The 13,923-nt window shown below is 43.7% G+C and overlaps 1 protein-coding gene across 1 annotated transcript in view; it reads right to left on the reverse strand.

Moving 5' to 3' along the window:
• CCDC150 (coiled-coil domain containing 150) overlaps window positions 1-13,923 on the reverse strand; it is a 40,112-nt gene that overhangs the window by 5,816 nt on the left and 20,373 nt on the right. Inside the window, exons 14-24 of the mRNA XM_019554344.1 lie at window positions 12,822-12,905; window positions 11,569-11,676; window positions 11,372-11,434; window positions 7,639-7,767; window positions 6,323-6,492; window positions 5,618-5,711; window positions 4,658-4,827; window positions 2,274-2,400; window positions 1,269-1,463; window positions 537-605; window positions 292-453 (exon numbers count right to left, since the gene is read on the reverse strand). Coding sequence (XP_019409889.1) covers window positions 292-453; window positions 537-605; window positions 1,269-1,463; window positions 2,274-2,400; window positions 4,658-4,827; window positions 5,618-5,711; window positions 6,323-6,492; window positions 7,639-7,767; window positions 11,372-11,434; window positions 11,569-11,676; window positions 12,822-12,905 — 1,371 coding nt within the window. The remainder of the gene's footprint in view (window positions 1-291; window positions 454-536; window positions 606-1,268; window positions 1,464-2,273; window positions 2,401-4,657; window positions 4,828-5,617; window positions 5,712-6,322; window positions 6,493-7,638; window positions 7,768-11,371; window positions 11,435-11,568; window positions 11,677-12,821; window positions 12,906-13,923) is intronic.

The raw sequence follows: 13,923 nt of genomic DNA on the forward strand, positions 1-13,923 counted from the left end.
GAGAGGGTAGATTCAGGCTAGACATCAGGAGGCACTATTTCACAGTCAGGGCGGCTAGGGCCTGGAACCTACTTCCAACGGATGTGGTGCAGGCTCCTACCCTGGGGGTTTTTAAAAGGAGGTTAGATGAACACCTTGCTCAGGTCGTTTGACCCCAGTATTCTTTTCTGCCACGGCAGGGGGTCAGACTAGATGATCTGTTCAGGTCCCTTCCGACCCTAGAAACTATGAAACAAGTAAGCATTCAGCTCCAGAATGGGACATCATTTTCCACATCTACAAGCATCTTACCTGACATTGGTCCTCTAGCTGCTGTCGCAGTTTCCGCTCTAATTCCAACTGGGTCTTCAGCTGTCTGTTTTGTGTTTCTACTTCATACTGGTTTTTGGCTAACATCTGCATCTCACTCTGCAAACCTGTTAACTCTGTCATAAATTTCTGGATGCTCTGTGACTAGAGACAGCACAATAATGAGATTTCAGTGACCCTCACGCAGATTCTAGTCCACATAAGAGAGACAGTTAACTGAAAACTACCTGTTCATAATTTTTCTTTTGATATTGCTGTTTGATCACCTCCATTTGCCTCAGTTCAGATTCAATCTCCTGAAAATGTTAAAAACTATATGAGAATCTCAGGAGATCCATGTTACGGCTCACAATGATTCCAGACAGCATGAACCACCTTCAGCTTATTTGTTATCTGGAACAGAAATCAGGATACTCCAAACTTCCATCCTCATTGCAAGAATGAAGTTTGAAGCAACCCACACTTGAGTGCTGACTGTACCAGTCCCTCCACCTTCCCCAAAGAGTTGCAATGGGGGGGTGGGGAGTACCGAGGATCTTCTTTAAGGCAGAGAAGAGGGACAAGTACCAGCACTAATGCATGTTCTAACAACTGACCTTCATGAAGGTAAAGAAAGAAATTCCACAACCAGAAGCTGCTTAGCTTCTGCTCCCACCTGACTCTGACAAAGATGCATTCTCCAGCCTACTGATTGTAAAAGCAGATAATGGTGTCATCAGATAGCTACTGAATGACATCATAGCAACACATTTAATACAGAAAGAAAAGGAACAAACGCCAAGCATTACCCAGTTTTACTGGCAGGTATTAATTTCTCCTGAGTTCCCGAACTGAAAGTTCCCTACTTTTTCCGTACTGGCAGACAGGCCTTTAATCAATGGGGTCAGACTGGGACCTACTTGGTAGAGTAAGAAAACATAAAAAGACTAATTTCAATGGGATGAAGCACCCATACAAACCTTTATCCTTTCTGTGTTCTGGGCGTTGTTGGCCTTGGAGGCCAAAAGGTGTCTGATTTGAGCTTTATGGCTCTTCATCTTCTCCCTATAGTTGTCCAGAGATTTTTCCAAGTCCGCTACCTTCTGCCGCAACTCCTTGTTCGTCCGAGACACTTCAGCAGATTTGGAGGAGGCTTCATCAAGAGCTTTCTTCAGCTAAAGGGCACAGAGGAGAAGGATGTTTTTGCTTGCTGTCAAAGACAGAGTAATCGGAGGGATGGATTTCTTACCACCATTAGAAAGAGTGTCCTGAAAGAACACTTCAGCTATAGGAGACTAAGGGTGTCTATATACATGCTCTGGGATGGGGGTGTAAGGGCGATTTAATTGGAGCAGCCGCTCTAATTAAAGTGCCTTCAGTGTCATGTGTATTCAGCATCCTGCACTTCTAAATTGCAGTGGAGGTGCTTTAACTAAAGCTCATTTGATTAACTGAGTCTGTTCAGACATGTGCTAATTAGCATTATCAGAGCAGAGGTTTGTCACATGTATAGACTAGATCCCTTTTGTGTTCATAAGCAATGCATGGTTTTAACTCTGGGCTCCTGAATACTTCTGTGATCAAAGAACGTATTTCCTTCTACAACCTAGCCCTCCAAGCCCAAAGTAGCACAGATTGTTTACTGCCTCCACTCTTCGCAAACAATCTTGATGTCACAAGGATTGTACAATAAATTGAAGTTGCTGCTGCAGGGTATATGCTGTGTGATAGTCTTGCGATCTTTTCCAGATACCATATCCTAACTGTTCATGTGTTACTCCAGCTTGAGGGGTAAAACAAGAAATGCCATCTCTAACTATGCCACAGCCACCAGAGTTATCTTTTCATTTTAGGATAACATGATTATACAGAAAAACAGGCAAGTGGTGTCATGAATCGCCTTTGTTTCCTTATTTGACAATCTGAAGTTGTAAAGCAGGGATCTTCTCTGGAATCTAGCCACTGGAAAAATTTTACTCTCCCACCTCAATTGATTCTCTGTGGGCTGCCTTCTTGGTAGCTTCTCGCTCAGTCTGAAATTGCTTCCTCAAAGACTCCAAGCGTTCAGAATACAACTTTTCCCCAGTCTTGGCTTCTTCAATTAGCTGCTGCCTTTGAGAGAGAGAAAGTTGATCACAACAAGTGGATTAATACATGTTAGAAGTATGGTCCAAAAAGAAAACAGTAGCAAAGACAAATGGTTCAACATTCTTTTCTTTGATGTGCGTGTGCCTTCTTTTAGCATGTTAACAATTATGCAACCCTTCGACTTTACTTTGGTTTTGAAGCATGCCAATCTAGGGAGATGCTCAGCCTCCATGTTGAGCATGCCTGTTTCCCCAGCATTGACTCCAAAGGGCCAATACTGATGAAATGGCCAATGATAAAACGAGTTTCTCTGCTTTAGGGAACTCTCTCAGTGCCAGTAGGTGAGACAAAAGGAATGAGAACATGGTACAGTAGTACTTCATGTCAAAGAAAGTTATGGCAGGCAGTTTGTAATCTCCAGCTTAGCCCCTCCACATGACAAAAAAAAAAAAAAAAAAAAAGGCTACCCTGTTGCCAATATAACTATGGCAGCACTGCAAGGCTGTCCATGGGGAATGTACCACATGGGCAGCCCTCAAGTGTTGTGGCCTTTCATTTGGGGCTACTTCACACCATCCCCCATGAAGAAATTCTAAGCTCCATCTCCAGGATTCCAACATGGAAGAAAAGCCCGAAGAAGCAACTGCATCAGTAGGCAAACAGCACATGCATGTGGTTTTACTGCTGGATTCATGAAACAATATCAAGGATGTTACTCGTACTGATAGCCCTGCCCACAGCTGCCCCTGCTGCACTCTGCCTGGGGCTGAGTCCTGCCTGAGGCAGAGCATGCTGCACTCCCAGCCTCCCACACAAGCAAGCACATCTTCTGAGTAGGACTCCTGCTGCTGCCACTGCCCAGGGAACTGCTGGGCTCCCCCAGCCTCCAGCAACTTGGGGAAAGCAGCTGCTGGCAGCAACAACAGAAGCCCCTGCAAGCGGGGAGGGGGGACAGAGAGCCAAGCCTGGTCTCTCTCTCCCACCTGTCTGGTGGGGCTACAGCTGAGCCTGCACTGGCTCCTGCTGCTGTTGCTTCTCTCTCACCTGCCTGCTTGGCAGGGCTGTGCCAAGTGCAGGCTGCCCCTGCCTGCCCATCAGGGCTTTGTGAACTGCTGAGCTCCTTCACACCTCTCCTCCATCTACACACTCCCCTGCCTGGCACAAGCAGGACCTCCTGGCAGCAGGTAGGGAGGGGAAGCTGCAGCACTGAGGGGAATGGGGCTCTGTCTGAAGTTCACTCTGGTCTGGGGAGTGTGTGTGGATGGAGGGGGAAGTTGGGGGCATGAAGAAGCTTGGCAGCACACAAAGCCCTGATGGGCAAGCAGGCACAGATAGGAAGGGGGAGCAGCGTGCACTTCATGCAGCCCTGCTGGGCAGGCAGGTGAGAGAAGCAACAACAGCAGGAGCCAGTGCAGGCTCTGCTGCAGCCCTGCCAGGCAGGTGTGGGACAGAGACTAAGAGAGCTGGTAGTGCCAGGCCTGGCTCCCTGCTCCCCTCCCCTGTTGCAGGGACTTCTGTTGTTGCTGCTGGTTCTGTTGGTGGTGGCAACTGCTTGCCTGCCTTTCACAGCATGCTGCGAGCCAGGCAGGCAGTACTAAGCCCCTTCCCCGCCCTACCTGTGGAGGGGCTAGCTTCAGCCACATCACAATGAGCAGGCAGGGGAGAAGCCCCCATGCATGCACACCCACACTCCCTCACCCCTTCCATACACATACACACATCCAACACTGTTCCATGCACACCAACTACACACATCCCCCACCATACCCAGGCCCCACACACACGCATGGATTCAACCACACACATTCCACACCCTCATATACCCACACCTACAGTTCCCCACCCACCTTACCCTCAACATACCCACCCACACCATACCCATACAGACACCCAGAAGTTTCTCACACCCACACCCCTCCTACGCCCCCACACACCGCACCTGCACCATACCCACCCCCCAAACAGTCCCCCAACCACACACTCCACCCACAATATACAAGCAAACTGCCTCCTGCCCCAGAAGGAGTACTTCCTGGGCAAGAGGAAAGACTCCCAGAAGCAAAGGTCAGTGGTTAGAAGGCAGGACTTCCAGTCACAAGATGGTAACCAGGGCATAGGGCACTTGTCAAGGGGTGGGGTTACTCTTGTGGCCCTTGACGCCTCACTAAAACTTGTTAAGCAGCCCTCCACCTGAAATAATTGCCCAACCCTGTTATAAGCCCTGCCATTAGACTTGGGAAGACAATCTTCCTCAGCTGTGATGCCTCAAACCTATTCTTACCTGCAAACGATCAGCTTTTGACACTCAATTTCTTTACTGTCCAATTCACCGTGGGTCTGGGTCAGCTTGCTCTGCAGGGTACTGTTGGTTTGCAGAGTTTGTTTCAAACTAATGGCAAGTTTCTTGTTGTCACCTCTTGCAGCTTCTAGTGCTTTACAAAGTGGCCCCACCTGAAGGGTAAAGAAAGATCCAACTCCAGATTTACATGAATGAACACCTCCACATGGCAAAATGTGGGGATGTTCATTCTCTCTCACCACTGCCCCATTAAAAGTGAATGATGTGTGTCCTACTCAGTGTTAGTCTACTGGGAGAGCAACTCTAATCACCAGCTGCCTACACGACAATTAAGTCATTAAGTAAAGGCTGTGAACATATTTATTTGCCTGCTGCAGACCCTTAATTCATACATTGTTTTGTTTCAAGGCTCCACATTGTGGCAAATATCCTTTTACACACAGACATGGGACAGGATTTGCTTCAAAGCTTCTTCGTAGTAGTCAAATCACAAGTGATTAGCATGGAGTGATTAGTAACTGCCAGCATGCACACTTACCCCATCGTAAGTGACAGCTAAACAGTGGTAATTAAGCACTCCATGAAAAAGGGATGTGAATTAGCTTTCATTTACCACAAGGTAACATTGTGGGAATAGGTAGTTACTGAATAGCTGAGGCACAGTAAAGTCCTGTTGCCCCGCAGTAAATTGCATGTCTATGCATACATGTTCTGTATCCAGTTCAGACAGTCAGATGTTTATCTGGCACCCTTGTATAGAAAGGGGGCTTTACTTGGCTCCTTCGTCTTCTGTAAAATGATTCCTCCAGTGTTTTGCGTCTTTTTTTGTCTTAATAAGTTAGTAGAACACATGCCCCCGCATTCTACTTTCCAAGAGAACATGGTAGTTCAATATCACAGAATGAAACCTACTTGCTATGACTGGAAAAACTTGGTCTCTACCTGGTTATTGTGTTGGGTTTCTATGAAAACCAGTTTGGCCTGACACTGCTCCAATTCTGCTTCTAATCTCTGTATTTTCTGTTGGCTTTGGGTTCTGCAAATGAAAGCAGTGACAGATTAAAGAAAAGGTAAGAAACTAATACCAATGCCATCTTTCACTTTCTTCCTCCCAGAGGGATAGCTATTTAGTTTCTTTTTTTGTTAGAAAACTAAAAAATGGGACTAATATTCAAATTCTGTTTAGTTGCTACTAACAATTTTTGTTTTGCTTCTGATGACACCATGATAATGGACCTAGCTCCAACCAATAGTGTCATATCACCTGACATATTCCCAAGCATCATGTGACGATGAAACATGTTAAAAGAGGTAATCTGGTTAATAATCAGTTGGGTCCTGGCATCTGCGATCAGCACCATCCATTGCAACCAAAACCCCTCCAGAGTTGACTAGATGTATAATAAAGTAATTAGTCCACTAGTACTAAGTAGAGCTCATTGCTATGCCTCCTTTCTTCCATGTAGTATTACAAGAAGCTACAGGAATTCTGACACTAGGTTTTGGTTCAGTAAAAACTCACTTATCAATCTTGTATAGTTTTCTTGCCTGAACCTCAGAAAAAAGGCAGTGATCAAATTATTTCTTCCCTTGACCCTGCTGTTTCTTTGCTATAGCAACATAGAAAACCAGAAGGACTTCAGTTACCTATCTTTCCTGAGGCTGGTGATCTCGGAATCCTTGCATCCCAGCTCGGTCTGTACCTTTTCCAGAGCTGCCTGCATCTTGCTATGAGAAACCAACACGTTCTCCAGTATGGTTGCCACTTTGTCATTATCCTCCTTTGCTTCCTTTAATTGGCGCTGTAAATTTGCCACCTAAGTACAGGACAGCAAGCAAAGGCCAGGGGAAAATTAGTTAACTCAAAAAAGAGTATTTTGGTCATACTCTGCTCCCTCAAGCTCTGGAAATATTTGGTCTCCTTCAGTCTACATTTGGAGGCACCCTGACAGGAAAAAAAATTCTCTGGATTTCTCTCCACTTCTCACCCTTCTCTTTATCATATAAAAATATTTGTCCATCAGAACGACTTGCCATTCTGGCTAAGAATGACACGCTAACCGATTAGTTGAACATGGAGGTTGTTTTGGGCTTCAGCTCCTGTTGACCTAAGGAATGAGAGCATGACATGAACTCTAATAGCATGCTATAGTGTTGTCCAGTTTTAAGTCAAACATTTAGTGGGTTGTATTTTGCCTGGAGACCAGTGGTGATGTGTAGGAGGTGCAAGAGGGTAAATGTGCACCCCCTGACTGGCCATGCTCATCACTTAGGCAATGAGCAGGGGGGCCGGCAGGAATGCCGGTGCCCCCCTGCAAGCGCTGGCTAGGGAGTGGAGCACTGCTGTGCTCCCAGAAGCGGCCACAGCAATTGACCACGAGAGGCACCCTCATTCCTGCCTCTCCAGGGTCAGCGAGATCGGCCATAGGGGTCTCCCACCCCCAAGCTGCTGACTGGTCGCTGCAGTGGCACATGCCCCCACCCTAAGGTGGCACCAGTTGCCCATGCTGGAGACCGTCCCATACTAGTAGGCAAAGGTTTAAAATTGGAGGGTGTCCCGTCTCATTCCTACTTTACACCGGTAACCAATTGCAAGATAAGACCTGACCTATATTGAGAGAAGAGAATCGGGTCCTAACTGTTAAAACCAAACCTTCTATGGATTAGTCCTGGTTACTTTCCTCAATACCTCCTTGCTACTGACATAATCTATCTACTTTACCAATGGCTGTCAACCAAAAATGTGGCAATGCAGCAGAAATATAGCAGAGGATTCCATAACACCTTGAGACCAGCAGAGGGTATTCTACATACATTCCAGATGAGCAGTGGGGTTTGTTCAAGTAGAAACCAAAAGTTAATTAGATGTACTAAAACTTACAAATACTATGCTGGAGCCTGAGCAAGGCTATATAGCACAGGCTGCCACATTTGTCACATTTTTAAAACTCCTGCTTCCTTGCCTTATGTCTCTCTCTGTCTTCCATGGCTTCCATCTGTCCCTTGATCTTCTGACACTCTTGTAAGGCTTCGTCTCGGGATTTGACTGCCAGAGAGAAGTCGTCTTCCTTATGTTCAAAAACAGTCTGTGCCTTTACAAACCAGAAAGAATACAGCAAATTCTGCTTTTCCAAATCAAAGGAATTTGTTCTGCTAGCTTACAATTTAAGGTAGTGATGGCGAAAACATACACCAGCTAAATAGTTCAGATACCCTGAGATCAACAGACATTGATTATTAATTTAAAACAAGATTTACTTTTAAAGACAAGCACTCAAAAAATTGGCAGTTCACTTTCAACCGTTCATCTAACCTTAGAAAGGGAGAAAAAGAGGGAACTTGAAGCTCCAACTCTAGTTTACGTGACAGTAGTTTCCTTCAGATGAATTTAACTTTTGACTTCACCAAATGGAAATCCAATATTTCCCCAGAATACAAATCATAACAAGAACTACTGACATCAGTGTTAAAGAGAGAGCTCTGTGTTGTCTCCCGAAGCCATTGACAGGATTCTTTCCTTGATTTTACTTTTTTTCTAGCTTAATATATTCTTATATTATTAGTGTTTAGTTACAGTTTCTTACTATATAGGGCATCCCCTCTTCAAAAATGTCTTACTTTAGTGCATATATTAGATTAATACTTCCATTTAATACAAGGTGGTTAATGCTGACAGAAAGAAAAAGATTTTACCAAACCTTTCTCTGTTACCCAACAAGAATAAAATAAAAACCCCCTTTTAATAACTTCCTCTGAGAAACTGGCTATAAAATATAGCATCAGCTTTCATTCCTTAAAAAAAAAAAACACACACACACACACACACACACACACACAATTTAAAATTCTTTTGCTTAAGCAAAATCAAGGAGGATTTACTCTGTGCCACCCAGAGCAAGATTTTTTTTCTCTTTCATGCCTTTGAAACTAGTAAGTCATGCTTAAGCCTCTGAGTTGGTTTCCTATGAGAGGATCTAGCACCGAGGTAGTTTCCTCAAATGAAGCAATCTTTTTCCCATTTTAAATTCAAGTTTAAGTTCCCATTTTTGCCTGCAAATGAAGAAAAATTAACAAAGTATGAAGCATACGGCACTAGTCAGAAGGTGGTCTGACCTTTAGCATCGATGGTCCAGAAAGCAGGACAACTAGATAACGCCAAGTCTAGAATCCCCCAAAAAACCTTGATATTTTTCTCTTACTTAACCAGTTTAATTGACCATTCCTCTTTCTGCCCCAGAAACACTGAAAAAAGCCTTTTGTTCATAGAATTTTCCATTCTGCCCTCATTTTAGCTAAATCTATTCATGCTCCCAAAACTGCCAATTTTTCCAGCTTCTAGGTTGTTTCGTGGTCTTTACTCACCATCTGAAAGTCATCTTCACTAAGTTGCTCAGACCAGTCAGTCTTCGATAGTCTTGGAGTGATTATGTCTATTTTACCCTCCAATCTTTCCTCCATGCTCTTAATAGCTTTTAACAGAGTTCTCAAATTGATTCTTGGACAGTCTCCACATTCAGAAGCACACTTCCTTGAATGTACACGCGGGATGAAATGAACCCGGCGTGAAGAAGGATGAAGAGTGGAAGCACGCCCACCAAATTCCACAGCTCCCTCTCCAAAACAGCATATATCTGGCCTAACATACTGTGAAGGCCTTGCAGGGGATTTTCTTCTCTTTGGTGGCATTTCTGCTACAAAATTAATTCATCCAACGAGGACAGAGAGGGAGAAATTAACAAAAACACCCCTCAAAATATCTACCCGTTAGATCAGAAGCAAAGGCCACATTCATGGATACTACTCTGGCCTGAATTATTTATTGGAAGATCTTGTGCCGTAAGGAGTATCCTATATAAGCATTCTTGAAGAACCATTTACTATTTTTATAAATTTTCTTTCCTGATGCACTCCTGCAGCACTTTATCCGGGGAAGCCAAATCACTGTTTTTTCATCACAGCCTTCCTACCAGTGCAATATCACCAGGATGGTATTGGAACTATGCATGATGTCACTATGCTCTTATTATTCTAATTCAACCACATTGTGACCTCAACACACAGAAGGTAGCAGCAAAGTTATTTGCTATCTAGAACTTCTTGTGGTATTTTGTGGGGCAGCAGTCTAATGGTTCTGTTTTATGACTCTTCCCATGACTTGACCATGAAAGTTCTCATGGCCATTTCCTCCTATTTGTAAAATGGGAATGTTAACGTTAAGGTATAAACTATTTTCCCAAAGTTTGAAGGTACTCAGAGTGGGGATCTGAACTGCAGACACCACAGTACCTGAATGCCTTAATCTCTTACAGTGCTGACTAAAATAGGTCTATTTCTTGGATAACAAATAAGGTATAACTGATAATAATCAGAGGTGCACCGATACATTGATTTGTATTGTATCGGCACCGATAAAAGGAAAACTGACATTATTGGCAATTGGCTTTTTTTTGGCTGATGTGACTGATAACATTGCCAATAAATGCTGTGTGTATGCACAGGGCCAGGAATGCAGCCTGGCAACTTGGAGAGCAGCATCTAGCCGGTAAGTCTGTTGGGAAGAAGGGGCATGGAGGGAGGGGAGCAGATTGAGGTCCCCGTGGTGAAGGAGTGGGGCTGGGCCAGGTGTTGCCTAGTCAGGGCAGAGCAGGGCACAGGATGGAGCCACATGCAGCTTGTCTGTGGTGTGGGGGCGGTAGCTCCCCCCACTACATGCACTCCCAGGGGAGGCATGGGGGGCATGTGCTCCCCAGATCTTCATGCGGGGTGAGGGCAGGCTGCTGCTGTGGGCTGGGGCCAGAGCCAGGCTTTTCCCCCAGACAAGCTTCTCACAGCTTTGTCCTGCACCCCGCCCCACCCCAGCTTGGCAGCACCTACCCTTGCCCTAGTCCCACTCCCTCCCTCACCACGGGGGCCTCAATTTGTGCTCCACCATACACCTTCCCTTTCGCTCTGCAACAGACTTACCAGCCAGATGCTACTCTCCAAGCTGCCACGCTTGCATATCAGCGATTGGATTGGTATCGGCCCAAAAATCTTTATTGGTGCACCCCCAATAACAATGAATATAAAATTATTCTTTCTAATATGGTAAAACATCCACTTAAGAGATTTTTAGTTAGTAAACTTCTTAGGCTTGGCTAAAACTGGGGGGAAAAAGCCCAGATCCACCTCCTAAACTCACTTTTCAGCCAGCCACTTTTCACTCTAATTCTTGCTGAACTGTCCATCAGCCAGTTCATCAGCTGAACTAAGATCAGTTTGCTTGTCTTTTGGAACTTAACTTCTTACCTAGATTCTGAAGATTATGTTCCTTGGCAAGTTGGCCACCTGTATAGACTATATAACATTAAGATTTGATTTTTTTTCACACTGTATTAATGCTTCTTTTATTATTTTAGATTTTTTAGTACTGCATTATTTTTAAGCAGCAGTTGATATGCTTTATTTTGATGGTCTTGGCATTTATCTGTATTCCATTATTGGAATTGCTATTAACATTTATTTGAACTCTTTCTTTGAACACAGTTTTATTGGGGCAGGTTTTTTGAAGTTTTCTAGGTCCCTGGAACCACTGTGGGGTAAACACCCCATCGTGAGAGCTAAACATGAAAATCCTGCAACCCCACAGAGGTGGCATGATCCAGCCTGAACACACACATTTACACTTCAGGAAACAGGTTTTTTTTGGTTTGGTACCTGCTTCAGCTGAGCTTCAATCCTTTGCATGTTAATCCTGACAGAACTAAGTTCTGCATTCACCTGAAAATTATAATAGAAGTTTAATACTAAAATTAACTGGTGCTTTGACGTTCCTGGGGGAAGTAATGAGTTTGATTTCTCTAGGTATAGTTTGACTTGGGGTTGAGATGTGAGGCATGATCTGAATTTTGTACCTGAGTATATTTGGTCTCCAGTGCTATATTCAGCTTGCGAAGCTGGCTATTCTCCAAGTGTGCATCTACAAGAGATTGCAACTCTTCTTCCAGCTCCTGGACTTTGGTCTACAGGAAAAGCAGGCATAGTTGGCAAACATTTTCCTGCATCTTTTTAGTATGTGAAGATAGAGAATGGGCTTATGAAGGACACAGAAGCAGAGATGGATTTTATGAAAGCTAAAAAAAATTTGCATTAAGCAAAGTCCCACCCCACCAGAAATGACAAGAGTCCCCTCATTTTATCTTCACACACAAGCAAAACTGAAACACCAGAATTCATTTTAATTCAAAGCTCAATACAGTATTTTGGTTAGTCACTTGTGATTTATCTCCACTTGTAAGGGACTCTAAACACAATTGCTACTTTATCATTATTTTTAAACAACCACCACTCTCTCCACTTGCTCCCCTCTGATTTTTTTTCCCCCACAAGCACACCAAAAATCCTTGCACTGGTTTCTCAAATTTTATCACACCCATGACAACTCACTGAATCTCAATTTCACCACCATTTCTATTGCCTGTTTACTTCACTTTGTTTTCTATCTATGCTTACCACCATTAGCCGCATCTAGACAAGCGAGGATATGAGGTATGTGGTGCCATAGACAAGTCTACAGCACCACACGTGTAGGTGTCCCCCGTGCTGCTACCTTTCAGGAGGGGACCGGGGGGCTTTTGACCCTCCCCACCCCCAGTTGCTGGCTCCAGCCTCCCCTACCCCACGCAGGGTAACCTGCCATGTGCCAGAGCATGTGTGGCACACGTGCTCCCTGGGCACAAGTAGCAGCAGCACACAAGGTGTGTATTGCTGCTACTTACCCCCAGGGAAACAAACACCTGTGCTCATCTGGACACAGCCACCATGTCTATTCCCTTTCTACTGTATCCTTTAGAATAAACTGCATAGCTAAAACATCATTATTTTCAGGCTTCTACAGTTGTTTTCATATATCCAGTGACTTATTTACTAGGAATCTACATAGGCATTGTATGAACTATGTCCACTTAGTTTTACCTATCAGCAAAAAACGTTATGACTGAAATCAAAGGCACTTTTAAATATAAAACTATTTAAAGTTTCTTACTAGCAGTGCAAAATAAAATACAAGAACTTTGTTCCAAATGAAATAGTGAAAAGCTTTGATTAAACAATCCAGCAAGATGTGCTTCTACTGTGAACACACCAAATTTAAAAGGTAGTGAGATACCTGAAGCTTTCCTTTGTCGTAGGCCAGTTTATTCTTACTATCAGTCAGTTCTGCTAGAATCTGTTGTACCTGCTGCTGGGCATGCTGGGAAAAGAAGAGCATAGGTCATCATCTCCCAAGAAAAACAAGCCAAAAAAGGAACCTGGGCTTCAGTGTTTTGCCTCTACCTGATTTCTATTCTTTTTTCTCTCTCGATGAATTACTGTAATGTTCTTGCTCTCCTAAGTTGTTCAGATTTTTCATATGAAACAAACAGTAAAGGTCATCCAAGTGATGCAAGAAAGATATATTCACATCTCCCTGGGTCTTAGCCACCCTAGCTTATAGGTAAAAGCAGGAACAGACTTAGCCATACAGATGGCCCCAGGATTACAGAACATACCGTGGCTCTAGGCAGCAAAAAAGTGGATGGACAGATGCTCTGGCAACAAAGAAGGGAGGTGCAAAAGGAATTTGCAGGACACTAAGAGAACAGAGACAGCAGGGGAAAAATGATTTAGAAATGAAAGCAGGTAGAGAGAAATGAAGAAGTGAAAAGAATAACTGAGATGCTCTGGTTTTAAGTTTCTGACTGGTATTTACTGGGCCTACTCAGTGAACTTAGACAGATCACTGGTAAAAACACTTCAGCTAGTCTAAAGTAATAGTCCTACCATTACTAACACTGGTTGGATGAGCAGTCCTAGAGCAATAATAGGAGATAACTGAAAAAAATAACAGGGATTAAGTCTCAAAGTGCAAACAGCTCAGGGAAGCTATGTACAAAAATATTAAACACACTTCCATTTTATAGTGTATATAGGCAAAAGTCCCACCTATACTAAAAACAGCATCACAGAATAATCATGTCACATCTTGATACCTTCAGGCCGTGAGGTCATTTTACTTGATTCTAAATCCCACATGGATGTTAAACCTTATCACTTGAACAAATTCAAAGGGAAACTTATAAAAGAATAGTGACATGTCTTTTCTTTCTCGGTCTCTCAGTTTCTTACATCTTGCATCTCTTACATTTCAGTGATTTCCAAATTAGAGAAACATAAGGTGGTCAGAGAACAGCTTAAATCACTGGTATAGTTACATGCTAGTCAAGACAACA

The sequence above is a fragment of the Crocodylus porosus genome, unplaced genomic scaffold (genome assembly GCF_001723895.1).
Source record: "Crocodylus porosus isolate Cpor-Errol unplaced genomic scaffold, CroPor_comp1, whole genome shotgun sequence".
In the NCBI taxonomy this organism is placed as follows: Eukaryota; Metazoa; Chordata; order Crocodylia; family Crocodylidae; genus Crocodylus; species Crocodylus porosus.